Genomic DNA, 27,292 nt, shown 5'->3' with positions numbered 1-27,292 from the left:
GGTAGGGGGCGGGCCATTTGATACGATCATTGGCTGATCAGCTGTTAGTGGACCTCGACTGGATTGACTTGGCGCCAAGCCGACCCTGGCCCTAAGTCACGATGCCTAGGTGCGCGACATTCCATGTCGCAGATTGTGGGAATACTGCCATCTAACTAGGTACTAACAGGTTGACGGTAAGCTATAGACAGTTCATATTACTTCTAGACACACAGACATTGGTAGCGATAACAAGCAAGATAGGTGGAATTGAAGGAAAGACTACCTAGCTATGAAACAGACACAAACAAGAAATTGCTAACAAAGGCAACCCGTCCTCGAATGAAGTTGATCAATCTTCGTGGAGGTGAATCAAATGTGTAATGCGAACTCAGAAGGGTGCACCGGGTCCGGAATCGGAGTTCGAATTCGAAACACCTCCATCGGCGGTCAATGACGCGGCGTAAGAAACAGCCGAGTCGTGACTAACAGACGAGTTGACACCAAGAGTAACCCAAGCGAAGATACCGTCTTCAATGGAGTCGCCAAGGAGTGCGTATTGGAAGAAAGGGTCGGAGTCGCTGTTCTCGGTCTCATCGATGACAACGTGGTCGCTTGCGTTCTCTGTAATCGCCACGGTGCTAGTGTTGTATGGGTAGGTCGCCTCAACTTCAGTGATCAGGTCTTGGTCAAAGAACAGTTGTCCGATATGGGGAACGTAACCACCGGTGAGGGTGTTGTTTGGCAAGAGCGTTGCATTAAGGTGAGCGACAACGTGGACGTGCGTTGCGCGGCCGGAGTAGTGGCCAGGGAAAACAGTCTTAAAGCCCGCAACTCCATCCTCATCGGTTTTCTGGATGCCGCGGAGGAATGTCTTGTCAAGGTTGGAGTCATCGTCACCGTTGCCGTTCATGCTACTTTGCACGCCAGAGTAGACACCAGTCGCGTTGCAGTTCCACACGTCCCAGTAGAGATCCGGAATGGGCTCGCAGGTGTTGATGTCGATGAACTGTCCATCGAGGTAGATAGGGATACCGGCCTGCCCGTCGCCGATGTCGTAGCGGATGAGCTCGCCTTTGACCCAAAAGGGGCCAATTTCCCCCTCCGGCGCAAGAATGCAGACCGGGTCCTTGTCGAAAAGCTCGTCCGCGGAGGTGTTCGGGGTGACGTGGAGGTCGGAATGATGGGAAGTATTCACGACCTTGTCGGTGTCACGAGTCTCAATGGTGATTGACCGCTTCCTGTGCTTCTCAAGCAAAGCTGCACGACGGGCATCGGCACGAGCCTTGACTCCACGTGCTTCGAGCTTGTCGGCGCACTTGTCAAGGGAGCTTCGGGCGTTGTGCAGGAAGTTCCGCTTGCTCACGGCAGTGTAAGAGCTAGGCTCATGAGCACCGGGGTGGGCAAGAGTAAGTCCAGCCGTGGCAATGACAGCCAGCTTGCAAGCTTGGAGAAGATGCATTTTCAGAAGAATGAAAGAAGGCAACGGGCTTGGAAGCTGTCAAAATGCTTGATAAATGAGCGGATTGAAAACTCGATTTAACGTGGTCGCAGGAGACTTTATATACCTCTGTACTCGGCCAAATGAGGACCTAGATCCGAGGACTCTTGCATCAGTTGCAACGTTTTATCCGCCATCCGGTATAATTCGTCGTCGTCGTCGTGACTCGTCATCTATTATCAACAGGTTGCAACAGAGGGCAAGCTCCACTGAATGCCAAGAGAAAAAGAAGCGAATAGGTGATGCTTGGAGAGGCATGTTGACCGTAGATGGAGACGCATCTGATGAATAGCGTTCATCTAATTGATGGAGGATGGAGTTGAAGAAGACCGAAGAAACAGGCCAAGAAACGGAGCAGAAACGGGGCCAGGAACCAACCTGTCGATCACCCAGGGATCTGCAGAACGGATGCCAGTCTGGGGAAGAGGTTCACGTGCGTCCGGAGCAAGTCGATTCCCGCTGAGTCAGCTACAGGTATATCTCAACGGCGTCCCTCCATTGCTCTTCATCTATCTGCAGGAACAGCTCCACCCATTGTCAATCCTGCGCACCTAGTTGGCCCAAATGAGTGCACCGTCCTTAAATCGACGCGGTGGTAGGTTACGACGCGCTTGTGACTTTTGCCAACAACGAAAAGTACGTGGATAGCTTGGCAGTCCGCCGCAGGTGCAAGGATAACCCCCCTTACCACGGAATATGGACAGATTCGATGTGATGGCGGTAAGCCTGACTGTGAACCTTGTCGCGTTGCTGGTGCCCGTTGCACCGTAACGCGGAGATCACCTCCAGTACGGAGTAGCACCAAAGAGTGAGGTCAATTGATACCTGCTGTAACCTTGCTATTGCTAATGCTTCTCAGACAGCTTGCCGAGGCCAAATCACGGATTCGGGAGCTGGAAGCTTTGGTTATGGCCCAGCGAAACTCGCCAAAGCCGGTCGCCCTTGATGACCGTCTGTTTGTCGGGTATTTACAAGATCCTCGTGATCTTGATACTGCTTTGACAATGTTTCAGAGAGAGATTACAGTCTGTGGCGTCGGAACTCCTGGCTCAACGGAGAGACAAGTGTTTTGCACCGCTGTTCTTCAACAAACTGGCTCTCGTTTTGATGTCGATCAATTTGTACAAGGCTTGCCGAATGCGTTCGGCACTCGAGACCCTCGAGATTCGGAAAAGGCGAGAACACAAAAATGGCCCCCGCGGCACTTGGTCCAGCTCTGTATACACCAGTACGCTAAGACAGGGCTGTACTCTGTCCATCCTGTTGCCAATGTTAAAGCATTACAGGCGTTGCTCGATGAAAACACCCTCGAGACCCATAACCTGACAAACCACATCGCAAATTTGGCCTGTTTAGTCGCTTTTACTGCTCAGGTAACGGTAATGCATCGCCTAGAGTCCGCTTTTTCTGGTGCGGACCCGGATGCTTACCTACGTGCTGTACTGTCACTGGTACCCCGATTAATAATTGAGGAACATAGCGTGCGAAGCCTAGAGGCGTTCATTAATATTGTAAGTCCATGATATTCATTGTTTGGATGGAAGCTTATTTGCTGGCAGGCTACGTACCTTGGCCCCCTTGGCCATACGAAAACAGTGGATTCACTGCTGGCAGTCGCCGTTCGAATCATTTACAGCTTAGGAGCCCACCGACCGAGCGTTGTTATTGAGGAGGAGGGTGAGCATCTACGTAATATATTTTGGTATATCTATGGCTTCGACAAAACCCTGGCCATTCGCTTTTGTCGACCGCCGCTGTTCAACGACGTCGACTTAGACTTGAGGCTGCCGGACGGCTACGTTTCATCCTGTTCAGACGACCATTTTTTCATGCGGCCTCTATCCTCTCAACATGTTATATACCCGTCCGACCTCCGCATGAACTTGATCAAGTCCAAGATTCATACACTTCTTTACTCCGATCATGGCCGGGCTCAACCTGGAGCCAAACGGCTTCAGCATATCCGCGAATTAGACGAAGAACTAAGTGCTCTTAAGTCCAGCTTCCCGGATAGCTGTTGGCCCGATGTATTTGCCACTGGAACAACGCCGGACTACACTTTTCATGATCTGAGCCTACGCGGAGTTAACCTGCACCTCGATTACTACTTTTGCCTGGGGAAAATCCACGGAGCCATCAGCGCATACGGGTCTCAGAGCTGGTCTTTTCTTCCTTCTAGCGCGGAGCTGTTCTACCAGGAATCACGCATCATACTTCTCTATGTATCTCGCGTACGACATGCGCTAAATTGGCACACTTTTTGGTAGGTGACTTTCATGCCTTGATTTCGACTGGTCCTGATACTTTCCTGCAGGATCTGGGCTCAGTATATATTGACCGCTGTGGTGTCCCTTTTTCGATATATCATTGCCTTTCCAATGGCACAGACTTTCAACAGCGACCTCGAAATCCTGGATACTATAGCGGAAATATTTTCCGAGCTTGATCGTGAGTCGCGTACTACGCGTCGCTTTGCACCGTTCTTCTTCACCACTTGCTTTACAAGGAAATTGATCTTTCTCGCAAAGCTATCATTGAAGCAAGCCATGAGTAGACAGTAACACTCTTTTGAAACTCGAGAGTGGCCAACGTCTGATTACATAACTTCTTAAAAGCGGCAACACTGAGTTCATCCAAATCGAGTTCGCCGTTGTGCATTCACCTACCAAGAAATACTACAAGGCGCCGAGGTAGTCATTTCGCTGTCGAATGACCTGAATGCAAACTACCAGCATGCGTCGAAAAACGCGCTTCGTTTGCGTCTCCGATACGCACGGATACACGCCTTCAGAAGCGGGATTCAGACTCCCCGCAGGCGATGTACTGATCCACGCAGGAGACCTCACAAACCAGGGAAGCGCATCTGAGCTTCGCAAGACGATGGCCTGGATCGTCGCTGCAGATTTCGAAGTCAAGATAGTTATCTGCGGTCAGTAATCTCATTCGACGCCCTCCGGCACAGCTTCATCCTCACGACTCAGATACCGGCTACTAAAGCAGGGGCAAGCAGGAAACCACGACATAACCCTAGACGCCCCGTTCTACAACAGTAACAGCACAAAGTTCCAAAACAAGCATATCGAAATCCCACAAGAGTGCTTGGAAATCGTCACGAACGCCTCACCATCTGTCGTATTCCTCCAGCACCAGTCAGCACTAGTGCGGCTCCGCAAGGCTGGTGGTCCAAACACGATCTTCAAGGTGTTCGGCTCGCCGTATTCTCAATGCGATGGGAACTGGGCGTTTCTATACGAGGCCCACGAGGCTGAGCAGCTATGGCGCGACATCCCATTGGATGCGGATGTTGTCGTCACACATATGCCGCCTCGTTTGCGGTGCGAGCCTGATAATGAACGATCTACGGAAAGACCTGGGGCGGCCGTTACAGGTTGTGTGGGGTTGCGGGAAAGGCTGCGAGCTGTGAGACCGTGTCTTGCTGTTTGTGGACATGTTCATGGAGCACGAGGCTATGAACGGGTTCGTTGGGGTTCATCTGCAGCTGCAGCTAGGGTGGGCGACGAGGGCGAAAATAATCACATCGAGGATGAAATTGTCAAAGGCGTCCTTCCGCCTCGAGGAAGCAAAAAACAGAGCCTAGTCGATCTAACAGGCAAACGGGCGCCGCGCCTCGACAATGAGGGCCTTGGCTTTTCTCGCGCGGTATCGCTTTTCCCGTCATCTAGTCCGCCAGATGTCGTGATACTTCCGTCCAGGCGGCCCGGTTTGCGTCTTGATCTGGCGGGGATTTCGCGCTTAAACGCAGTCGCCGACACCGACGCCGAAGCTGAAAGCGCCGACTTAGAGCAAATCCGAACTCAAAGACGGGAGACATGTATCGTCAATGCCGCGATCACGGCGACAAACTGGCCGCACCATGGAGGCAGGAAGTTCCATCCTGGTCCTATAGTTGTCGACCTCGAGTTGCCGGTTTGGACGAATGGTCGTCCCGAATCATAGCAACTTGCGAAAATCCCACTTTCTCGGCTTCGAATCGGCAATCGCACTTAGACCTAGGATAGGCTACTGACAATATCCAACCCTTTGAAAGCTCCTACGCTTTGACCTTGTTTGACGTAGACGTCCGGTTGCTCGTTGCGAAAACCTGCTTGAGCTATGCTACAGAGCGCCATTCTATACCAATAGGATCAGCGATCATCTGCCCAGCCATCGATCGTCTAGACTAGGAGTAGATGATCAACGACCTAGACCTAGACCTCTGCGTCCGTCCAACTCCAGGATCCAGAAATTCCGGTTTCAAATACCGCGCATAGCGTCAACGCTGCAAGGGATCATGACATCATCGCACACCCCCATCCACCCCTTGGCAAGCACGAGGATCAAGAAGAACCATCCTGTCAACTGACCCAAACGGAAAAGAGAAAGCGAATTGAAAAAAAAGAAAGAAGCAAGAGCTAGAACCGTTTGCAGATCATCACCTGCAGGCAGTCAATCCTTCAATCTAGTTTCAGCCCCGGGCAGAATTTTCGCTGCACGTGTATTGTGTTAGTGCTTGTGCTAACATAGTCGAGCGAATATATGCCATATGGCCATAGCCATAAGCGCCGCGCAAGCGTAGCAGTATCTCGTCCTCCCACCTGAAACGTGGTGTTGGTGGTACGGTGCTGACGGTGCAGGCAGCAGGGCAAGCTGCAATGGAACGTGGCCCGGAGGCTGGACAAGGGAGGAAGGGGCCTTATTATGCAGCGATTGACTCGTGGATGTATATCATAAGAGAACTAAGTAAGCTGATGTCCTTCTTACCTTACCGGCTATTTGCCGTCGGTGTCCCCGGGTTCCGATAGGACGGGACTTGCACTAGGGGAGTATGTACGAGGACCAGTGCATAGTGGGTTACATCTGCAAAGGAATTGTGTTCTATATGAGGTTCGATGTCCGATGTCCGTGTAAGCGCGCTAGAACCGTGGCCCTTGTAAGGTGATATGTGTAGCCTGCCCTATCTACTAGGTAGATACCTAGTACGTAAGCTCGGAGATTCGGCTTTGTTGGTTGACGGAGTACGCCGTCGGTTAGATTAGACCGTCAGGTAGCTAATTATATCCCTCATATCATGATTCTTGCTGTTCTCATCATGATTCACGACGCTGTCGGCTTATGCTTTTGATCCGTCTGCAGTCTTACCTGTACTTCCTATATCAGTGTATAGATACCATTTATCTCGGCATCCGAGTCACCAGGATTACCAAACTCGACAAGGAATCAATGTTTCGATATAGGCTTTCTCGGCGTCAGGAACTGTAGAATGACGCTGGGCTGAGTCAATCTGGAGGCCGCGCTTTCGGTGTTCGGGTATAGGTCCTAAACGAGACATACTTACATGTACTTCAAGTATATACCTCATAGTAGCATAGTAGGCGAACTACTAGGGCCAGGTACTATGACTTGGTATGAGTACTCGCGCTCGTACCAGCCACGACAAGGCAACCGCGCTAACTACGCATACTGACATATCTTGCGCGCTTCCGGGGCGTTCTATCCAGGGCACCGGCTCGGTTTCAGCCCTGCCTCAACGGCCATGCTCACGGCCCCAGCTGTCTGAGTCTCACCCAAACGTGCGCAGATCAGATCGGCCTGCTGCAGAGTGCTTATGCCCGGGTCCAAGGCCGCGGGTATACGGAGTAATTGCCGTCCGCTCACGACGGGGCGCCCAATGGGCTTGCTGCGTGAGTTAATAAAGTTTGGAGGCGTGCGACTCGACTTGGGTCAAGTAGGGTTCTCGAAGGGACCTCGTATTGCTGCTTGCGTGCCTACCTGGCTAGCTGCCCATATGGCAGTGCACAGCCTCCTGCCCTATCCGCCGTTGTTAAACGTGCGTGAGGCTGCATATCGTTTCTGCGAACTATGGCGTTGAGGGTGAGGCAAGGCGTGGCCGCGAAGTTAGAAGCATCGCGCGCTTGCTTATTTTTATTTTTATCCTTTGTTCAGGGATGTTGAAGCCATTAGACGTTGTGTATGGGGCCGTACCTTGTACGTATCTCGGTCCGGCGGAGGATGAAATCATAATGTAGCGAGGTAGCAAGAAGGATCAGTAGAGGTTGGTGATGAAGCCTCATGACGCAGCGGAGAAAATACCGACCATAGTTTAAGTTGACCTGTGAAGAAGAGCTGGACTTCTCGGTGCCGAGATGGAGGGGCATTGGAAGACATGGACGGCCGAGGAGAAGACAAGAGGCTCGTTGATCATGGGGTGCATGAGTATCGGCGTCTAGACCCTTTTTCTTTCTTGATTTGTTGCAGGACCCTAGTAATTAAGGAGGGTTGCCTGTGTCAAACAGTCAAAGACTGGTCGGCGTAAACCTATTATTGGATAAAGGTGTCCAGAAGGCGAAGCACAGCATCGGGACTATACTAGCTCGATGTCTTGACAATCATTGCATTGCATGAAATCTCTGGATGGGACGCTTGGGTTGGTCGGACCAGGTACGTACCTTTTTCTGGACACCCCGCGTGCAGATGACTCGGGGCTAATGCGCCTTTTGAGAAGGGAGAGCTTCGTTCCACGAGGAAAGCCTTTCAGTTTCAGGAGCTTGCCAATAATGTCATGCTCTACGGAGTACTTTGTCTGGCTCGTGGAACAACAGGTCATCCACCGGTATTACGTCGGTCAACGCCCCTCGGGTATCTGCCTCTAAAGAGAGCTTCCGTTGGCAGGAGACATCGGTCAACGAGTGACCTGGCGTAGCTATAGTCGGAATATTTCCCCCGCGATTTGGTCGTGCCAGCACCTTGTGACAAGACAGAAGACTGAAGATGGTTCGACTCTGTGCCTGAAAGTGACAGTGGTTTGATGTACGGGAGCTGCCGGCGACAACCATGGATGATGGCACAACGAGAGGCCGGGATCGGATCCAGCAAAGGGTATTGAGTGGCAGGCCCCGTGCTTCGGCTCTCAAGAGTCCCTGCTCTGGAGTTGAGTCCTTTCAGGTGAAGCCATCCACGGCGCTAAAACCGAGCAATCTGATTGGACGACAGCGGGGTAAGGAGCAGAGGGGCTTGAGCCAGTCCGAGGCCGCAGAGACCGACGCACCTCTTCGGTGAGGCGGGACAAACGAGCAAGTCGTGCTGAGGCAGACTGGGTGATTGGGTGCAGAGCGACGCCCCTCTCTCCCTGAACAGGCAAAGGAGCAGGCTTGCTAGTTGCAAGATAGTGCGGGGTTGACACTGAGTCGATGGTGTCCACACCTGCGCTGCTCAATATCCAATAATGCCGAAACTCAAAGATGTGATGATAGAAGTGATGGTAGGAGTGCATTTAATGGCTGGGGGCCAACCAACAGGACAACGGTCAACGACTGCTGAGGTGCGCCTCTTGTCACCAGAGCTGGCGAGAATGACCAGGAAGCAAGACCATGCTAGGTTCAGGGCTGCCAACGTGACGAATGGAGCTCCAGCTTGTAGATAGAGTCTCCATCGGCTCCGCTTATTGCTGTAGAGACCAGATGGATCATGGATCATGGAGGCCGAACTATTTGTATCACTTCCTGGCCCCTGCTGGTCGCCCTGGACTCCGTAGTCTAGTCTAACTCTCTCTCCCTCCTCAGCTCTATCCAGATCTCTCTTAAGAGTCTTAAGACTGCTCAGCTCAGAGCAGACGCTCCAATTCAGCTTCAGTCCATGATTGACCGCTCCTTCGACCACACCAACGCCCAATCTGGTTGGTTTCACCGCCGCTCTGTGCGTCTTCAGGCCTGTTCAGGTACGAGTGTCTTGGGAGTGTCTCAATAAATTGGACTGAATTGAACTGAACTGAATCCATGCAAAGTCCAAGCAAGACACTGTCCGTTCGCTCTCTCTCCTTCTCCAGTCGCATGCAGCCTCCCAGGCCTCTGCCCTGCGGTCCGTGGCATCATCGAGCATCATCTTCCAGCACTCTAGCAGTGCCTTATTGATCATCCAACTGCATCCAATCCATTCGACTGAGACGGGCTCTTTGACCATTGACGTGGTACCACTCCCTTTGATACCCGACTTCTTTCGACGTCTTTGGCAATCGTTTCGCTTCCTTCGTTCTTTCACTGCCCATTCTTGACTATTGTCTTCTTCGCTTTGGCCACTTGGCTTTTTTCGCATTGATCACAAAGACTACTCGGAGTAAAGGGAGAGTTCCAAGAGTGTGGCGCAGTCGCTCTATTCTTACTGCGTTGTTCGATCAGGTTCCGGTTTGCCCCTCGGTCAGCAGCGACTCAGAATTACGTGGTACCACAATACCGTGCCTGCCGCCGACTCTGGCTTCTGGTTGGCGGACCACCCACCATCGTGTATCTTACGATACGCCAGGGGAATCGCAGTGCCCCGGGGTTTGCATCATCTCGCTGCCTCTTGATTCGGACCTGGAATGGGCCATTATTGTCCTGGATTATCTCTTTATTAATGTCCCCCAGTTAATGCCCGCTTTATCCATTCCTATTCCCTGCCCTCTTCGTCTTTTTTCCGTGCCCTTCCAGGCTGATTACAAAACTCCCCCGTCCTTCCCCTTCCGGCAAGGTTTGCTCTCCATCCACATCTGCATCTGATTGCCACATCCCGCATTGCTCCATACCTCCCGATCTGTCAAGCGCCTGGCTTGCTATCCAAGCGTTTGCCGCTCTTTAAATACACCTGCGCCTGTCCCCGAGCCATTCTTCGACTTTGAAATTCTGACAAACATTCAATTCCAAATCACCGGTTTGCCAACTTCGACAGTATGACGGTGTCACCAGATTTTGACCCATATGAGGCGCTGGGGGTGTCCAAAGAGGCGACTTTGGCTGAGATCAAATCTTCACATCGCAAACTGGTGCTGAAATGCCACCCTGACAAGATCAAGGACGAGTCCCTGCGCGGCGAGGCCCAGGACCAATTCCAGAAAGTACAGCAAGCTTACGAGTGTCTGTCCGACGAGACGAGCAGAGCCAAATATGACAACAAGGTCAAACTGGCGGAACTGAAGCGCGAGATGGCGTCGCGTGGCGCCTCCTTCACTCGAACTACGCGAGAGTACCGCGATGGACGCATCTACGAAGAGCGAGTCCCCGCCGATGCTCGATCCTCCTCCGAGGGTTTCTTCGAAGAGGAAGGTCGCTTTACCGAATCGCCACGGCCGACATCTCGAAAGTACGAGGAGTATGGTGCGCGCCCGCGCTCAAGGGCCAACACCGATGAGAAGCGGAGGTCCTCCAAGGCTGCGCCGTCATCTAGTGCTTCTTCCCGACGTGAATCAACCAAAACGACCCGAGCGGATCGGGACAGGACCCGAACCAAGGAACGGAGACAACAAACCTACGATAAATATGACAACCGTGATAAATATGTCCACGTTGAGGTTGATTCTGACTCCGCTTCCGATTCGGATAGCTCGGTGTACTACATCCCCGTCAGGCGCCCGACAGCAGAAAAGCGACATCGCGAGTCAAGAACCAAACCAACCGAGCCAACTCGCCGGTCTTCCAAGGCTCACTATCGTGATGATGATGACCATTATTCTGACGAGCATAAGCACGACAAATCTGATATGCAGTACTTCCGCGCAGCGGACTATATTCGCCGCTCAAAGGAGAATATCCCCAACATCTCCGAGACTGAGCGACGCCACCGTTCGTCTCGCTCTCCTCATGATCACGATTCCGCGGAGCGTTCAGGTCGGTCAAGACGATCTACCCGACCTCCTACCTCTCACCACAGCTCTTACGAGCATCTTGACCACGCTTCACCTCGCACTGTTCCTTCAATGCCAACCGCCGCAACGTTCCCCAGTCCGAAAGCATCGTCGTCTCCACGAACCTCCCATCGATCCTCGGGACATGTACGCTCTGAATCCCGAAATCGTCGGACGGAGCACGTCTACTACGCGGAGCCGTCGAGAACAACAAAGCTGCGAGGCGAAAGGTCCGACTCCGGTTACGCGAGTTCAAGCCCAACGCCGGAGATCCCCGAGGTCTCACCCAAGGCTTCTCGCTACAAGGGTTGCGAGCCAGTCAATGTACCACCGCCTTTGAAACACACCAGAACATTCTCGCCACCTCGTGCTGAGCGCCCAACGATTTCGCGGAGCACCACTTACACTTACCACCCAGAGCCGCCCTCTCGCAGTCACCATACAGAGTCATCCTCCCGCCGTCTCTTCGCTGAGGCGGATCCGGTCGATGCGCGCATTAAATTAAGGGAGGCCAGGCGCGCAATGGATAAGCCTGAAGTCCAATACATCCGCCCAACACATGGTCTACACTCTGGACGACGGTCATCCACTTACGTGAAATAGAATCCCCCCAGCCTTTCTTGTTACGATCATCTTCGTTTCTCACTCACCTCCTCTCATGACTCTACGATATGGCATTTACCCCGCTTGCATTTTCAGGTCATTTCCTTTCTAGATATTCCGTCTGCATTCAGACACCATCTCGTTCATAGAGATCTCTTATCAGTATTTTTTACTCCCTCACGATTCTTTCCTCCAGCATCTACTCATGAAACATGAAATCGTTCACACATCGGCGCATAATCAGTTTACCCCGGATAAATACAGCGTTCTCACACAGCCTTTTGTTTTTGTCGTTTATCTTTTCGGTGCGTTCTCTCTATGGAACGGGTTGACTACTCGGTGGTGCCTTGGGGTCAAGGACCAGGAGTACCGTTTCCCCTCCTACAGCATGGCTTGTTTATAATATTTTTGATCACTGCTACCATTACCACATGGTACTCTATTGACGACAGTAACGAATCCCCGCGGAAACAGAATAGGACCAGTCTATCTACCCTATCTGTCTATGCAATGAACATAGCATCATATGAAATACCTTGGAAATGCAAAATCCATACATAAACTCTTCCCTCTTGCCACAGTAAACAGTAATCAAGTATGTAGACCTTACCCTGTGACGTAGTTCTATGGGGTGTATCTTGGATTCTTGGTGTTGTGGCGGTCATGCCTAACTTCGTAGATGGGGCTCGACTACGCCGGGTAAACGGACACCTGAGTCAAGGCGCCTTGGGCATCTAGATAGCTTCCTTCCTACCCGAGTCCATAACCACTCTTCATGACTCGCAAGGTCGATAGTCACTTGTACCACGGAACATTTGCCATTTACACTTGGCTTGCCTATAATCTGCCACCGTCATCTCGTCATTCGCTTCGTGGTACGGAGCAAGCTAGATCAATATGATATGGTATTATAAAGACTATGTGATGGGGTCCGATGACCAGACCACCTATGCAGACAGAGCCATTTTGCCACTTCTAGAACATGGATGTACGAGGTTGAAGCAAGTTAGGTAGGTCATTATTTACGATTCGGACCAGTCGACTTGGTCCGTTGTTGGCTCGGTGCCGTCCTTTGCGTATGTGACGCGAAGACGAAGGCGGAGCTTGGGTGGGAGGGGCTGCGGCTTGTCAGTTGAAAAGTACGTGTGGACGGAAAGAGAAGACGGCTTACCCCATTGAGACCGGTGACTTTCAGCATTTGGACACCTTCATCTCCCGCTTCAAGCTCTGCTTTGTTGATGGCGCTGAGTTGCAGGCGCTGGCTCTTGGGCACAGCGGCCTGGAGTCCGACGCTGGTAAATTGGCTGAAGCTCGAGTCATTCTTAAATCGAGCTTGGATCTGTGCTGTGTTGTTGTTGCCTCGCTGGACCTGCAGAGAAAGCACTAATTCGTTCTTGTTATATGCTGTGTACGCAGCGGGTGTCGAAGGGGAAGGTGTTGAGACAGGAGCGCCACCGCCTCCTAGGAGGTCAAGAGATGCTGAGGCAGGAGCTGATTGGGGAGACGGGGTGCCACCGTTTGAACCGAACAAGTCCATGATGGCCGCGGTGTTTGAGACTGGCTGTTGAGGAGCAGGTGATGAGATACCCGAATCGCCACCGAGGATATCCGCCAGTAGATCAGCAGTATTCTGAGACCCGTTCGCAGTTGGGCTGGCTGCTGGGACATCGGAGCCTCCCATGAGGTCGAGAAGCATATCCTGTTCAGCCATTTTGACGGGCTTTCTCGTCTTGTCCTTGAGCAGTTTGCTCTGTCGCTTCTTGGTCGATGGTCCCAGGACTCGTTGCTCTTCGCGGATTTCAGGCGGAGGCATTCGCTCCAAAACACCACGACGAATCTGATCATAACCGAATAGGTTATCGTACTCCACAGCACGCTGCTGAATCTCAACACTCAGGTCGGCAGTACGACCGCTCAGTGCCCGTCGGAGCCGCTCGATCTGTGACGCATCAGACATTCGCACAGTAAGCTTCATCGAAGCTGTGGTGATGTATTCAACCACCGTCTGTGTAGCATATGTGCTGTTGAGGATATTGTCAAAGAGGTCAACGATGTCGCTCTCCTTGATCTCTCCAACGAGTTCTTCTTCTTCATACTGGCCGCCGCGGAGTAGGTTGTCGCCATATTCACCGATAAGCCAAGTGGCAGCAAGGGTGAGGCCTTCTTGCGAGATGTCTTCCTTCAATGATACGTATAGTTTTTGCACAGAGTAGGTCTGTAATTCCGGGGTTGTTGCAATGAGGCGCACGAATGATGACAAGATCTGTTCCTTAACGTAGGCGCCAGCCAACTTGAGGACTCGCAGGATTGTGTCGGCGTGCCACCGTTTGTTGGGGGCATAACGGTCCGCGGCTATTCCGATTTGAGTCGTCATCACAGGTTTGAATTCGTTGTCGGCCACTTCCAAGAATGCTAACAGCTCCCTTACCAGGACGCGTACATTGCTCTCGTTGATCAGCATGAAACTCAGATCGAGAGCTCGCCGTCTGATGCTGATGTCTGGATCGCGGAGGCACTCCAAGATAGTGTTGCGGTGTCGCTGTACCGCGTTTGGCTCAATTGCGACAACCTTGTTTAGTGTGTTGAGGGCGACGTAACGGATGTTGTTATCCTTGTTGGTCAAGAACTTTCCGAGAATGTTGACACCCAATACCCTTAGACCCGAGTCGGCTTCGATGTCGAGAATAGTCAGGACAGCCTCGTAGAGAATTGAATTTCCCACGTTCTTGGAAGAGTCGGTGTTGGTCGCCACTTGCGCGAGGATATCGTTGATCAGCTCACTCGTAGCGGTATCACCTCGGGCCAGTACCCTAAGCAGACGTAGAATCTTGACTTGCACGAAAGGGTCCGTGATGCCAGATACATCATGTTCCGGAGCGTATCCTGATGTGGTCAGGCCCTTCAAAGCGCGCACAAGGTTGCCCGCAAGAGGTCGGAACATTTCAATCACTCCTTCTTGGCCCTCCTCTGCCTCCTCCGCTTCACACATATCGATGACCAGAGTGAGACCGCACAGTAAAACGCCATGATTCCTATCTGACAACAGGTTCTTTGCCTTTTCCAAGAAGTGCTCCTGCAAGTCGGGGACTTTGCGACAAATGCGCATGGCACACAAGGCTGCTTTTCTTCGAATATAAGGATTGGCGGTGGATAGGAGAGATTCGACTTCGGTGAACAGGTCTCGGGACATCTCCACGGACGCGATATTGCCTAGGGTGCAAAGGGAAAGACCGACGATATATTGGTTGGAGTGGTTGAGATCACTAGATGACAAGACGTCAGGCTTCAAGTGAGCTAAGGCGACTTGGAGGCTACTCACTTCTTCAACGAATTTGTTACCAGAGTCAAGACCTCTTGGTTCTCATCCAGCAACAACATGGTGCCGAGATAACCCAACCGTTTATCGGCGAACCGATGAGACGCTAATAACTTCAGACATTCGATTTGGCCGAAATGTGTACGTTCGCCGAGTGTGAATAGGTAAAGCAGCTTGGCCACATTGTTTCTCCTGTCCGAATATATGAGATACTGATTTAGAGCGAGGTATAGAGGACAGCTGTAGCTATGGGTGCTAACCGGATGCCCGAATCATGGCTCTCTTCCCTGAACGACGCACGGATGGCGGCACTTTCTTTCTGGATAACTGCTCGTTCATCTGCAATTGTCTTGGCCGACCGAACATTGCGGATAAACTGTTTGACTGAATCGACACCCGGGGGCTGTTGTGAGCGAAACTGAATTGCAGCTGAGGACAGGAATAGGAGTGTGGGGGATTGAGCATGGGCAGAAACTCACGGGATGCCATGGCGGCCACAAGGATCCCCCACGGGACAGGTTGAAGAGACGGAAAAGGGAGATGGGGGAAGAGTCGACCTGGGAATAGAAGAGGGATGCGAAGAAGCCAGCCCACGCAATCCCGGGCAGCAAGAAAGTTGAAGCAATGGAGATACGGAGCACAGATGAGCCTGGCCGTGCCGCTGCATTATTGATTGCGATCTGGCTGTCCAGCTCTTGGCGCCCCTTCCTGTTCGGGGCTAGCTCAGGGTACGTCACGTGGTACTGTGACACCCGCTGAGTCAGGCAGAAACTCTGTGTCAGCTGGGCGGTGTCAGCAGCCCCGAAGGGCCGGAGCCCTACGTAATGATTACCGCGCCGATCGGCAAGTGCGAGTATAAAATGGATAATTAAATTAATTATTAATTAATGCACATGAGCATGGCGCAGGAGACCGCGGCTCCGGGCGTGGCTTCACGGCTCTGCGTCCCGGACTTTCTAGCAACGGTTCGTCCGGTCGTATGCCCGCATGGAGCAGAGATCCGGAGGATCACAATTGGCGACTCTTGAGTGGCCGAGTCCAACATGATTCCTGTCCAGGGCAGACCTGACGATGACCAGGATGATGATGCTATGCTACTCCGGGCCCACTTCTACTTAAGAACTCAGCCCTGCCGTGACTGGTACCGTGTCCACCCCAGGTATTCATAAACAAGCTTACTCGAGCTGTCGGCCTTCTGTCCTGTGCAGAATTCTCCAGACCGATGTGAGCTGTATCATTATTCGCATTCATACTCGTCCAACCCTCAAACTTAACAGGATGTCCTCCGCCGTCTCACACCAGGACGGCTCCGCGGTGTTACGACCACGTGCTGTTCCTGACGCAAGGAAAGTTGAAGATGTTCTGCTCACCTCCCAAATAGAGAAGCTGGACACCGAGTCGAGGTAGGTGTTTTTTTCTGGAAGCGAGAGTCTTCTGTCGAGCTCTTCGTTAATGTTGGAAAAGTAGTGGCCACTCGACCCCTATCCCTGAAGATGCGCCCCCGTCCGCGCATTCGATATCGACCGCAAGGAAACAGGCCCGGGCTCGAAATCGGCTCTTCTACACCATCCATTATGTTCCCCGTGTATCGCACTTTGACCCGCGAAGCGACTATCATAACTTCCGAGGCTTCTTCACGCTCTTCTGGATAGCATTGTTTATCATGGTGGTGACAACGGGGTTGCGGAATGTCAAGGACACCGGCTACCCCTTGAGAGTTAGGGTATGGAGCCTTTTGACTGCGAACGTATGGGCCATGGGCTTCAGTGATGTTGCTATGGTCTGCACCAGTGGGTTCGTTATTCCCCTCCAGTACCTGTCCAGGACCAGCGGCCTGTTCCGGTGGGAAAGGGGTGGTATTGTGCTGCAGAGTATCTTTGAAGCGCTCTGGCTCGCTTTATGGATCAAGTGGCCATTCACGCTACGCTGGACGTGGACTGCGCAGGTCTTCTTCACACTGCACACCCTGACTATCCTCATGAAGATTCACTCTTACGCCTTCTACAACGGCCATCTTAGCGCAACAGAGCGTCAACTGTCAGCTTTGGATAAACCTGGTTCGCAACCTACGGGCGAGGCCGTTCGATATCCTGAGGTACCGACGCCCAAGCAACCACTGCGACGACCTAGTACTCACGGGCGGTCAAACTCAATTGCGCAACTGCGCGACGACCTAGCCACCGAGTTGACATCGCCCATGGGCAATGTCACCTACCCGCAGAATCTCACGCTCTACAACTACGTCGACTTTCTCTTTTGTCCCACTCTCTGCTATGAGCTCGAGTACCCTCGCAGCAATGAAAGGTCCTGGATGGAGATCGGATCGAAGACCGCCGCAGTGTTTGGATGCATCTTCCTCCTAACACTCGTCAGCGAAGAGTTCATCCTGCCCGTCCTCACGGAGGCGGGGCTCCACTTACACGCTGCGCACACCCTCGCAGACAAGTCTCTCATCATGGCGGAAGCAATCAGCATGCTCTTGTTTCCTTTCATGATCACCTTCCTGCTTGTCTTCCTTGTAATCTTCGAATACGTCTTGGGCGCATTCGCGGAGATCACTTGCTTCGCTGATCGCCACTTTTACTCGGACTGGTGGAACTCATGCGACTGGTAAGTCGACCCAAATCTATTAGCCTTGTTAGAACGCTGTTTTTTGTAACAACAACCCGAATCAGGCTCGAATTCTCCCGCGAGTGGAACGTACCCGTCCACCACTTCCTCCGCCGCCATGTCTACTTCTCGTCTCTAGCGCACTTCTCCAAGCCCGTTGCCATGTTCATCACCTTCCTCGTCAGCTCCATCTTCCATGAGCTTGTGATGAGCTGTATCACCAAAAAGCTGCGCGGGTACGGGTTCCTCGCCATGATGCTCCAGCTGCCTATCATTGCCATCCAGAAATCAAAGTATCTCCGCCACAAGACGACTCTCAATGTAAGTCATATTCGTCAACGTATGTTTCCCCGGAGGACCAACTAACAATACTTGCCGTTTAGAATGTCTTCTTCTGGCTCTCGATGATTTTTGGTCTTTCCCTGGTAGGCAATACACTTTTCGATTTTGAGATTAGAACTCTATTGACATACTGGCCAGATGTGTACACTATACGTCCTCGTCTAAAGCTGCATACCTAGCATTTTGCTAGTCCATTCGCCTATACTTCGGATCCACCTCCCTCATTCCCTCCTTGTTCTTCCTTTCCTACAAGCAATATACCCCGACTTGCATTATTATTAAACACACCTCCCCTCATCATTATCCCTTTGTATCCTTAGAGTGTGTTGTCGACAGGGATTGCGCGAGGTTGTTCTAAGGTTTTGATTTCTTGTGAATCTTAAATTGAAAGCGTTTTTTTAGTCGTGTCATATAGTTCAGCTTTCCTCCGTTCCCCGTACTGTCTGCTTGCGTAGAAAGTTATCAAGATAGAATGTCTTTCAAGATGTATTGAGCCTCTACATCAGTGTCAGCCCCTCTACTGATAAAAATATAGTATATAATTTATGTGGGAGGAAACAAATATCAGCTAACCTGAACGCAAGAACCGGAACTCAATAGCCAACAACTAAAAGAACCTAAATCATGTATTCAGAACGCCAGAAATGCCTTCTTGGAGCACTATAAGCACGAAACGCAATCAACCAAACAAAAGACAAGGCATAGCATAACGTTATCCGGCCAGGGATGTATAAACAAAATTCGAGATCCGAAAATGGTAGGTGATAACACCAGTGCAGAGCGGCCTAAATGTGCTCGATAGGCTCCTCTGGCAAGAGCACCCTCTCCCTGTCTTCTCTAGGAAGGCAAGCTTTGAGCGGTGGGCGGACAATATCGTTGAACAAAAAGGTTCCGTAGACGAGCAGCGCAAAACCAACGACCTGCAGCCATTTGAAGGTTTCCCAGCCTAGACCGAGAGACACAAGCCAAATGAAGAGGGTACGGCAGGTATCGATCGTGCTGCGAGAGGTAGCGGAGACGGTTCGGGTTACTGAGAGGCCAAAGAAGTTGAAGCCACTGTGAAATGAGTTAGCGATGACTTGTTAAATCAGAGAGCAACATGGAGTCGAAGATCTCGTACCCAATGCTGATCATAATCATGAAACTCGAGATGGCCACAGCCTTGTGGGTGAAGACCTGGTGCCAGCCCTCCTTTGCGTCAAAGTATCCGTACCGCCCTGCTTCTGTGCGTCCCACGCCCAAGTACAGGATGATAGATCCAAGAACGGTCACGCAGAATCCAAAAATACCTTCCCAGCCAACGACCTGGAGCGGCTCCATGGCATAATTCTCCAAGATCCACTCCTCGAGGACGAATTGCGAGGCAGTGAAGATCTGAGCAGCAGCGATAAGGAGAACACCAACAACAGCTCTCAGGGCTTCCGGGGTCCGTGCAACTGCTCGGATTTCCAAAGTGGCAGAATGAACGGCCGCTGCCAGATCCTGCTGAGTGATGTCGTGTCCCTGGTTGTCGCCAAACAGGGCGCCGGCAAGACCAACTAGCGCGACACCAAGAACCACCACAAATAGCGCCAACCACTGATACAGATACAGCTTACGGCGGAGGAAGAGGACGCTGAATAGCCCGACAAATAGTACCAGGGCTCCGCGCGTCATTTGGTAGATACTGGCAGCGACAAACAGCAGACCGACGTTCATAAGAGTGGTGCCTGCGATATCACAGCACGCCGGTGCTGCGAGGAGGAATGTTCTTAGCCCGCGAAGTGGTATGCGGCCGTCGGGCAAGCGCAAATGTTTCGACGGGTCATCATTGTCGTCAATGTGTCCTTCGATTGTCTGATCTTCATCTTCCAAATCTCCATCAACGTCGTTCACTGGACGATAGCCGCCAGCTAGTAGAGGCGACTGGTTCTGGAACAAACGAGGGGCGAGATGACGTTTGTACAGGTGGGACATAAGAACAACGAGCCAGCAGCCCATCTCTCCGATAAACATCTGAATACTTTTGTGGTAGAGAATAAGCATGCGATGCTGCCAGGCATTCAATCACATTTCAAACTTACGTCTGGATAACCGGCTGTTCAAAGAGACGATGATCTTTAGGATCTGTCGAGTCACAGTTCCTCACACATTGCATGTCCTAAGAGCCTCAGTGTGTGAGCTAAATCCACTGAGTGGGGAAGCAACATCATCTTGCTCTCACCTGGTACTTGTTGAGGATAGTATTGCACACTCCTGTCACAAGCATCATTGTGACAAGAAATGGTATGACCGCTTTATTCTCCATCTTGTTTGATTTACAGTCGCTCTGTAGAACAAAGCGCAAAGAGACAGAAGGCTGTCTGTCGTGAGCTCCGGAGTTAATCAAGGCTCGTCCCCGGGGACCTTGTTGACGGGAGATCGCGCAGGTGCTACCGAGAGTCTAGTATGGTTATTTTGGTCGAGGAACAGAGAGGATGACCAGAAAGAGCACCTAAGATTATTCACCACGCATTCTTGAGGATGATAACAAGAGGAGATGGAGATGGAGATGGAGTTGGAGTTGGAGTCGAATGGGCCAGTCTTTGTCTTATCGGCCGCGGATCTCCCGTGACCTGCGGGTCCAATGGCGATATGACATAAGATACCAATGGGGCGATTACAGAGAAGGATCCAAGATGATGAAGACTTATATAGATATGACATTCCGATCATTATGCTGAATAGTACCATCCCAAATGCTCCAGAGTCCACTCGAGGCTTGACCCCTTATAATCCCATTTTTCACTCACACCTCCCTAACGCCGTTGCTAATAGACCCACGAGATTCACGAAAAGATACACCAATAAACGCCCCCCTGCAGCATATGATACATAAATCTTGCATGCTCATGCCAAAACCGTCAAGTAAGTGAGTAGTCCCTCTAAGGGGACGACGTGAGTCTAGGACGGTCCCTCCAAACTGTCGCGAGGTCATGTCTACATGGCAAAAATGGCAATGCCGTTGTCGTCGGCGCCCATCGTTCCGCCTTTGAGGTCGATCATGTCCCAGTCGATCTCCTCACATGCCTCATTTTTCAATAGAGCATCTTCAAACTGACTAGGAAGACGGCTCCAATCCGCAGGGAGCCAGCTACCCACTGTGACACCTGGGTTCTTGCTGATCACTTCATCAGCCTTCAGGACATCACCATCCTTAGGAGTCTGGGTAGCGACACCGGTTTCCACGGAGTCCGGGGTATCTTGAGTGCCATTGAACATTTCAGTGTTGAGAAATTCATCCATTACACCAAAATCCGGGTCGGCTACTTCATTCAGACTGTCGAATCCATCGCGAATCGAGTCGAAAGAAATGATACTGTCTGCCCATAGATCCTTTGCCATGGATAAGTCCTGCTCTGCCGATTTTCTCGACTCTTTCTTGCCGTCACGGCTAGATGTAGGCTTGACTGATGACGAAGCAGGACCTTTAGCCGCTCCCCGAATTGGGGTGAGCTGTTGACTGGGCGCTGGCGATGCGGGCTTCGTGACCAGCTGACTGGAGACTCGTCCCATCGGCGTCGGCCCCGAAACAGGTGTTGCTCCCTCAATTTTCACCTCTTGCTTCGCTGGTAGTGATGTAGCAGCAAAGGAGAATCCCTTTGTAAGCCCTTGAGACTCGGGCTTTTGTTCGTCCTTGATGAGGGTATTGAAGCTCTGAAGTGCAAACTGGAGAGCATCTTCAATGGGCTCCTCGGCCTTGTGATTTTCTTCGACATGCTTATCAAGATCATCCTGAGTGGCGAACCCTTGGTAGTGGAAATGACAATCGGGAACAGAACATTTGAAAGCGCCAAGACTGGATCTGACTTCGGTCGCCACTTGCTTGTTCCCTGGTGCCTTGATCCCTGACGGTCCGGAAACAGGGGTAGTGGTTGGTTGCGACTGCTTTCGCCTCTTGTTTGGGGGGAGTTTGAGTTCCGAGGGCGGCATACTTCCCGGTCCATAAGCATGCGGAACACCTTGCGGCGATGGAGCTCCAAAAGGTGCGGGTGGAAGGGCAGAGGGCCCTGAGGCTGCAGTCTGGCTCGAAGCTCTGCGGGCCCGCTGGAGGGCCTCTTCTTGCTGCTGAAGCTGCTGAAGATTGCTGGCGTTGAGCGGCGCCATGTTTTGATTCGACTGTTGTGCGCTAGATATTTGAGAGGCGCCGGCACGCTGACCGAGTGCTTGGCTCTGCTGTTGATTGACGCGCGCGATATGATGAAACAGTTTTTTGATGTAATTGGTAGCGCCTGCCAAGTATTCGGGGGTGACCGTGAGATGGTCATTCAAGGCCCATTCTGCGCTTGGTTTGAATTGGCGCATCAATTGGATCCGCTAATGGGAGTTAGCACAAAGGTAGTAGCAACAAAGTGGGAAAGAACGATCGCAAACATACCATTGTAAGCAAGTTCCGCAAATTCTTATCATGAGCAGGAGATTTTGCAACGAACTGAACCAGCGCATCCAGCCTACCCAGATAATCTATACATTCCCGTAGTTGTTTGTTCATTATATTCCTTTGTTCCGGCGTAACAGCAACTACTTTTTCCGCGGGGGTGTTTTTGGCGAGCTCATTGTACAATTGTTGGATATTCTCGGAAAGGTTACTCCACGCTTTCTCCGCAGCAGCTCTGTTGGGTGCACCACGTAGCTGACCCTGCTTTTGACGAAGCTGGTTCTCTAAGTGCAGGCGCTGTTGAGGAGTCATCGAGGCCAACTGTTCTTTGGTAATCGGCATGGTCGGCCTGGAAGGGACCGTCGCCGGCAAACCTTGGGAAGTCGCAGGCTGGGTCGACACTTGAACAGGGGAAGTCTGAACAGCGGTCGTCTCTTCACCTTGTAACTTTCTCTTTGACGTTGGCGGTGTTTGTTTCGTGGCTGAGCCTTTCGCGGGCTTCGCAGGAGATACATTCTGGGCCTTAACAGCTTGATTTTGGGTAATCTGTTGCGGTACCTGTTGCTGTGCTTGATGTTCCGTCTTGATATGAGATGTCGCAGACGGTAGAGAAACGGGTGGGCCTTGCGCTTGTGATTGTTGATTATGCTGATTCGCGAGAGCTTGGGCGGCCCGGGCTTGGGCTGCATGTATATGCTTTTGTCGAAGGATGTCGCGCAGTTGGTCGTCAGTGTAATTCTGAACTTGAGCACCGAAGCGCTGACGAGCCATCTGGAGATCTTGCGGTGTGATCTGCCGTACCTGAGGCATGGGAAATTGTGCTTGTTGCTGACCAGGTTGAAATTGCTGAGGGTTCATGAAAGACTGAGGCTGGCCCTGGAAATTCACAGGAGCCCAAGCCTGACCACCCTGCTCAGAGTTCCGATTGTTGGTCTCCTTGAGAATCTGAGCCAGGTGATACTTCTGATAAGTCATCAGTTTTTGATGGTCGATTCCACCTAGGAGTTGCGGGCTTGTTGCTGCCAGCTGCTTCAATTGACCCCAAGATTTGATGTTTTTAGGTATTGATGCTGCATTTGGATTGTTATTTAAGATCGCTGGGGGGAACGGCATATTATCCATGCGGCTAATCTCTTCGGGAGTCATTTCCATATTCGCTCCGGCCTGCTGACGAAGAAGTTGAAGCTGATGAAGTTGCTGTTGTTGAAGCTGCTGCTGGCGTTGTTGAACAGCCATTTGTTGTCCGGTCATCAACTGGTTCGATTGTTGGGGGCCCCCCATTGACGCAAGCTGCTGCTGCAAATCCAATGAGGCCCGCATATTTTGGGGGTTAACCAATTGACCGTTGATCATATGGCCTTGGTTGGATTGTGGTATACCTTGCTGCATTGCCATTTTTGGCTGAGAGGCATTCGGTCTAGCTAGAGCTGGGTTATTTGCCATCATACGACGTTGTTGAGTGATAAAGAAAGCATTCCGCTGTTCAGGGGACATGCGAGCCAGTTGTTCCTGAAGGTGGGGTGGTATATTTGCGGGCAGTGAGGGGCGGTTCTGCATCCCCTGTTGTGTTCCCATGGGCGGAACATTAGCTGGGTGCTGTTTTGTACTTGGTTGCCGCGAAGGTGGTTGTACTTGAGCTGCAGCCTGTGCAGGAGACATTTGTCCCGGGGCTGCAATTGGGCGATTCAACATGGGCATCGCTGGACTCTGGGGTATCGACTGTTGCATATTTGCTTGGGACATGGCCATTTGCGCTTTTTGAGCCGCTTGTGCACGTTGAGCCTGTGCATTTTGAGACTGTGATTGAAACTGGGCTACTTGTTGAGTTCGGTCCTGTGGACCGGCTTGGGAATTCGGTAGGTGTTGTTGCGACAGAAATTGAGGACTAATCCCAGAATTATTGATGTTGACCTGATTACTTTGGCCCATTTGTTGCCCGACCGGAAACATATTTTGAGTCGCGTTGAATGGCTGTTGATTCATCTGGGACGAGCTAGCAGGAACGACAAGTTGGCCAGCCTCTTGAGAACGTAATCCGTCAGCCTGTTGACCTTGAATGTTTTCAACGTTACCGATAAACGCCGAAGGATCGAGCGGCTGTTGATTACCCATTGAGAACGATGGATTCCTTTGCTGCATATTCACCATATTTTGAAACATCTGACGTTGTTGCTGGGGGTTGATCATAGGTTCGCCCATCAAAGCGTTTGCAGAGTCCCCTCCGTTATTCTGATTGTTTCGACTCATCTCGAGGCGAGAGCGTTTGACCCGACGAATGTGATTCATTGCTTGGCATCGAAAGAAATATGTGATGGGGTCCATGCCTTTCTTGGAGAGGTAGACCTTCTGCTCGGGACTCATATTCTGCAAGTTCACTTTAATCTTGTTCATATCATCCGGGGATGTCTTCTGGAGAATTTGGGTCGCTATACGACAAACGTTGTCATATTCCTGGGGGGTTAAGGAATTTAGATCGTCGTTCAAGGCTGCGGCGCCTCCGGGCCGTTGCGGTGGACGCTGTTGCTGAAGCATCCCTTGTGGCTGCTGTGACTGTTGCGGGCGCTGTTGCACGACTGCCTGTTGGTTCGGATTATTCATGCCCATCTGCATCTGTTGTTGACCAGGCATTGGCGACGGCTGCATCGATCGAGACATTTGCTGAGGGAAAGGGGATTGTCCGACACCAGTCATGCCAGTCGGCGGACCTTGCTGTATCATGCCTCCCTGCATCGCCGCTGCGTGTCTGGCTCTTGTGTCACGGATGTGGACGAGCTTATCATTGAACTCTCTGTCGTAATCGGCCTGGGTAAGGTTTGTTTAGAGGTAATGACTAAGGCGGAACCAGACCCAAGCATACCTTGGTGGCGGCTTCATTGAACGCCTTGTTCTCGAAACTCATGGCTGCGGAAGCGGCACTTCGTAACTCGATTTGGGGCTGTATTAGGCGGAGAGAGGTAATCCTGGAAATCGTAGCGAGGTCATTAGTTAGGTTGTGTTTTGCTGGCCGGTAGGGAGATAGGGAGATTGCGCTCACATCTGATGTACTTTGAACGTCCGGTCTCTGGGCTGAACCTCCGCCCTCCAGTCACTCCATGGACCCTGGTTCTGTAGCACCTGAGCGACATGAGTAAGGATATGCTGCATCTCGTTTTTGGATTGCATCTGGCCCGGTGGCTTCACTCCGGCGCTCATTGCCCCATTCGCATTGAGGAAGTTTGCGGGGTTCATGTCAACAACCCCCTCAGCGGGGATCGAGGATAAGTCCGCGCAAGCCTTTTGGTGAAATCAGCATCCGCCGAAGAAAAGAGCACCCAGTAGTGTTGAACTTGGTTCGCTCGAGGTATTCGAAATTCCAGAGGTGTGGAGAAACAAGGCGGTATCAGGATCGGCAATAAGCGTAGATTCCAGTGTCAGGGAATCGAAGTCGCAGTGCCGAGGGTACGAAGATACACGATTCGAAATCGGACGAGGGACCAGGTGAATTACGTGAATAGAAGGCCGGTATCGCTGCTATTCCGAAAGGTGTGAAATGTAATAGAGGGTGCAGAAAGATAGAGAAAATGTGTTGGCAGCGAAAGACCAGCACAACAGAGGAAAACAAGGCGTTCGGGCAGCAGCGTCTAGTCAAGGCGAATCCGTTGGCAGAGGCGGGCGAATGGCTTGGAATTTGGGGGGGAGGAAGACGCTCCTGAGAATTGCACGGGCGAGGGTTGGATCACTGGCAGGGATGTTTGCAGTTACACGGGGACCCAAGTGGCTGCAGAACAATTGGAATCGACCTGAAGGCTCATGAACGACGGGGATTTATCGATCGAGTGGGATATCGAAACAGGTTCCAGGAACGCAGGGGGTCAGAGAGAAAAAGTAAAACCGAAAAAAGAAACGGTTCCTAGACAGCTAAAAGCAGAGCAGGTGTCAGGTTGATCGTAATATGAGAAGGGGAAGGCCTGAAACGAGTTCGGCGGGAGAACGGGGCATCCAAGAGCACAGCACGGAGAGGAAACGGAGCAGACTCGCGCGCCGGAGAGAAAACGAAGTGTCTAAGAGAGCCCGGTCGGAGGAAGCTGGGTGAAAGAGAGGCGATGGCAGTGGGGTTAAGTTGGAAGAGATAATTAGCAAGCCTACCAAAAAGAGGGTAAAACAAGTTGCTGCCCAGTGATGTGGCGGGCAACGAAAGAGTCAGTCACTCGGCTGGGTGAAAGTACGAATATCGAGACGAAAGAAGAGGGCGAGAAGAGAAGGGAAGGGAAGAAAGACTCGGGGAACGAGTAACAGTGCCCAAAAGGAATGGCTACAAGGGAGGAATTGAAGACGGTGAGTTGGTGATGTCGGAAGGAGAGGTGAAGATTGAATGAATGAATAATGGAGATGATGTGGTGCGGGACCAGCCAGACTAGGCCTGGACAACGCTTGATCTGCTTCTGGTCCAAATGGACGCTTTAGTGGCTGTAGTGACAGCAGAATGGAGTCTAGCATGAAGACTGGAGATCGGAACCTCCTTCAAGGTTCCTCTGGACCAAGTCAGTTGGACGGCGATTAGCCCGATGACTGGCTGCAAAGACGCAAGGTCTGACGGCCAAGCCTTGTGTAGCTTCACCTGCTGTATTTATACATGAATCGCTGGAGTCTGTCTGCCTTGATTCATGGAGAGTGAAGAATTGATTCGCCGCTTGTTAGTTGCTAAAACTCTCATGCCTCCATGAGAGCCTTGCTATCACGAGTGAACTAGGGCAGATCCTCTACTCTGTATGCAGCGTAGACTGCTCCTATGTATAGGGACTAGCACGGAGTAGTACAAGTGGATGGCGACTCTGCGACAGAACTCGGTCGGCATCGAAATACCGTTATTATCACAATCACAACCAAGGTACCTGAAGCCGTCAAAAAGCAATG

General features: G+C 51.6%; 8 protein-coding genes across 8 annotated transcripts; 4 read left to right on the top strand and 4 right to left on the bottom strand.

Moving 5' to 3' along the window:
* Positions 1 to 370: 370 nt before the first annotated feature.
* On the bottom strand, positions 371 to 1,441 carry DSM5745_00635 (intradiol ring-cleavage dioxygenase; the record flags this gene model as incomplete). Its single annotated transcript, XM_026742651.1, has 1 exon — positions 371 to 1,441. One exon carries the CDS (start codon positions 1,439 to 1,441, stop codon positions 371 to 373), a length of 1,071 nt encoding a protein of 356 aa, XP_026608496.1.
* A 603-nt stretch (positions 1,442 to 2,044) lies between these two features.
* Positions 2,045 to 3,747, top strand: DSM5745_00634 (uncharacterized protein; the record flags this gene model as incomplete). The annotated part of the gene is made up of 4 exons (XM_026742650.1): positions 2,045 to 2,075; positions 2,129 to 2,288; positions 2,340 to 2,991; positions 3,040 to 3,747. 4 exons carry the CDS (start codon positions 2,045 to 2,047, stop codon positions 3,745 to 3,747), a joined length of 1,551 nt encoding a protein of 516 aa, XP_026608495.1.
* A 466-nt stretch (positions 3,748 to 4,213) lies between these two features.
* On the top strand, positions 4,214 to 5,437 carry DSM5745_00633 (metallophosphatase domain-containing protein; the record flags this gene model as incomplete). The annotated part of the gene is made up of 2 exons (XM_026742649.1): positions 4,214 to 4,413; positions 4,462 to 5,437. The coding sequence occupies 2 exons, from the start codon at positions 4,214 to 4,216 to the stop codon at positions 5,435 to 5,437; spliced, it is 1,176 nt and encodes a 391-aa protein (XP_026608494.1).
* Positions 5,438 to 10,181: 4,744 nt separating this feature from the next.
* DSM5745_00632 (uncharacterized protein) lies at positions 10,182 to 11,735 on the top strand (the record flags this gene model as incomplete). Its single annotated transcript, XM_026742648.1, has 1 exon — positions 10,182 to 11,735. One exon carries the CDS (start codon positions 10,182 to 10,184, stop codon positions 11,733 to 11,735), a length of 1,554 nt encoding a protein of 517 aa, XP_026608493.1.
* Positions 11,736 to 12,757: 1,022 nt separating this feature from the next.
* On the bottom strand, positions 12,758 to 15,113 carry DSM5745_00631 (AP-1 complex subunit gamma; the record flags this gene model as incomplete). Its single annotated transcript, XM_026742647.1, has 3 exons — positions 12,758 to 12,853; positions 12,907 to 14,998; positions 15,055 to 15,113. 3 exons carry the CDS (start codon positions 15,111 to 15,113, stop codon positions 12,758 to 12,760), a joined length of 2,247 nt encoding a protein of 748 aa, XP_026608492.1.
* A 1,216-nt stretch (positions 15,114 to 16,329) lies between these two features.
* On the top strand, positions 16,330 to 18,168 carry DSM5745_00630 (putative sterol o-acyltransferase (APE2); the record flags this gene model as incomplete). The annotated part of the gene is made up of 4 exons (XM_026742646.1): positions 16,330 to 16,454; positions 16,519 to 17,661; positions 17,727 to 17,982; positions 18,142 to 18,168. 4 exons carry the CDS (start codon positions 16,330 to 16,332, stop codon positions 18,166 to 18,168), a joined length of 1,551 nt encoding a protein of 516 aa, XP_026608491.1.
* A 620-nt stretch (positions 18,169 to 18,788) lies between these two features.
* Positions 18,789 to 20,254, bottom strand: DSM5745_00629 (putative nucleotide-sugar transporter; the record flags this gene model as incomplete). The annotated part of the gene is made up of 4 exons (XM_026742645.1): positions 18,789 to 19,059; positions 19,124 to 20,005; positions 20,067 to 20,143; positions 20,207 to 20,254. The coding sequence occupies 4 exons, from the start codon at positions 20,252 to 20,254 to the stop codon at positions 18,789 to 18,791; spliced, it is 1,278 nt and encodes a 425-aa protein (XP_026608490.1).
* Positions 20,255 to 20,961: 707 nt separating this feature from the next.
* Positions 20,962 to 25,627, bottom strand: DSM5745_00628 (uncharacterized protein; the record flags this gene model as incomplete). The annotated part of the gene is made up of 4 exons (XM_026742644.1): positions 20,962 to 22,338; positions 22,400 to 25,201; positions 25,257 to 25,359; positions 25,434 to 25,627. The coding sequence occupies 4 exons, from the start codon at positions 25,625 to 25,627 to the stop codon at positions 20,962 to 20,964; spliced, it is 4,476 nt and encodes a 1,491-aa protein (XP_026608489.1).
* Positions 25,628 to 27,292: the final 1,665 nt, after the last annotated feature.

This window comes from Aspergillus mulundensis (assembly GCF_003369625.1).
Source record: "Aspergillus mulundensis strain DSM 5745 chromosome Unknown scaffold_0, whole genome shotgun sequence".
Classification (NCBI taxonomy): Eukaryota; Fungi; Ascomycota; class Eurotiomycetes; order Eurotiales; family Aspergillaceae; genus Aspergillus; species Aspergillus mulundensis.
This window is presented reverse-complemented; position numbering and strand designations above follow the sequence as displayed.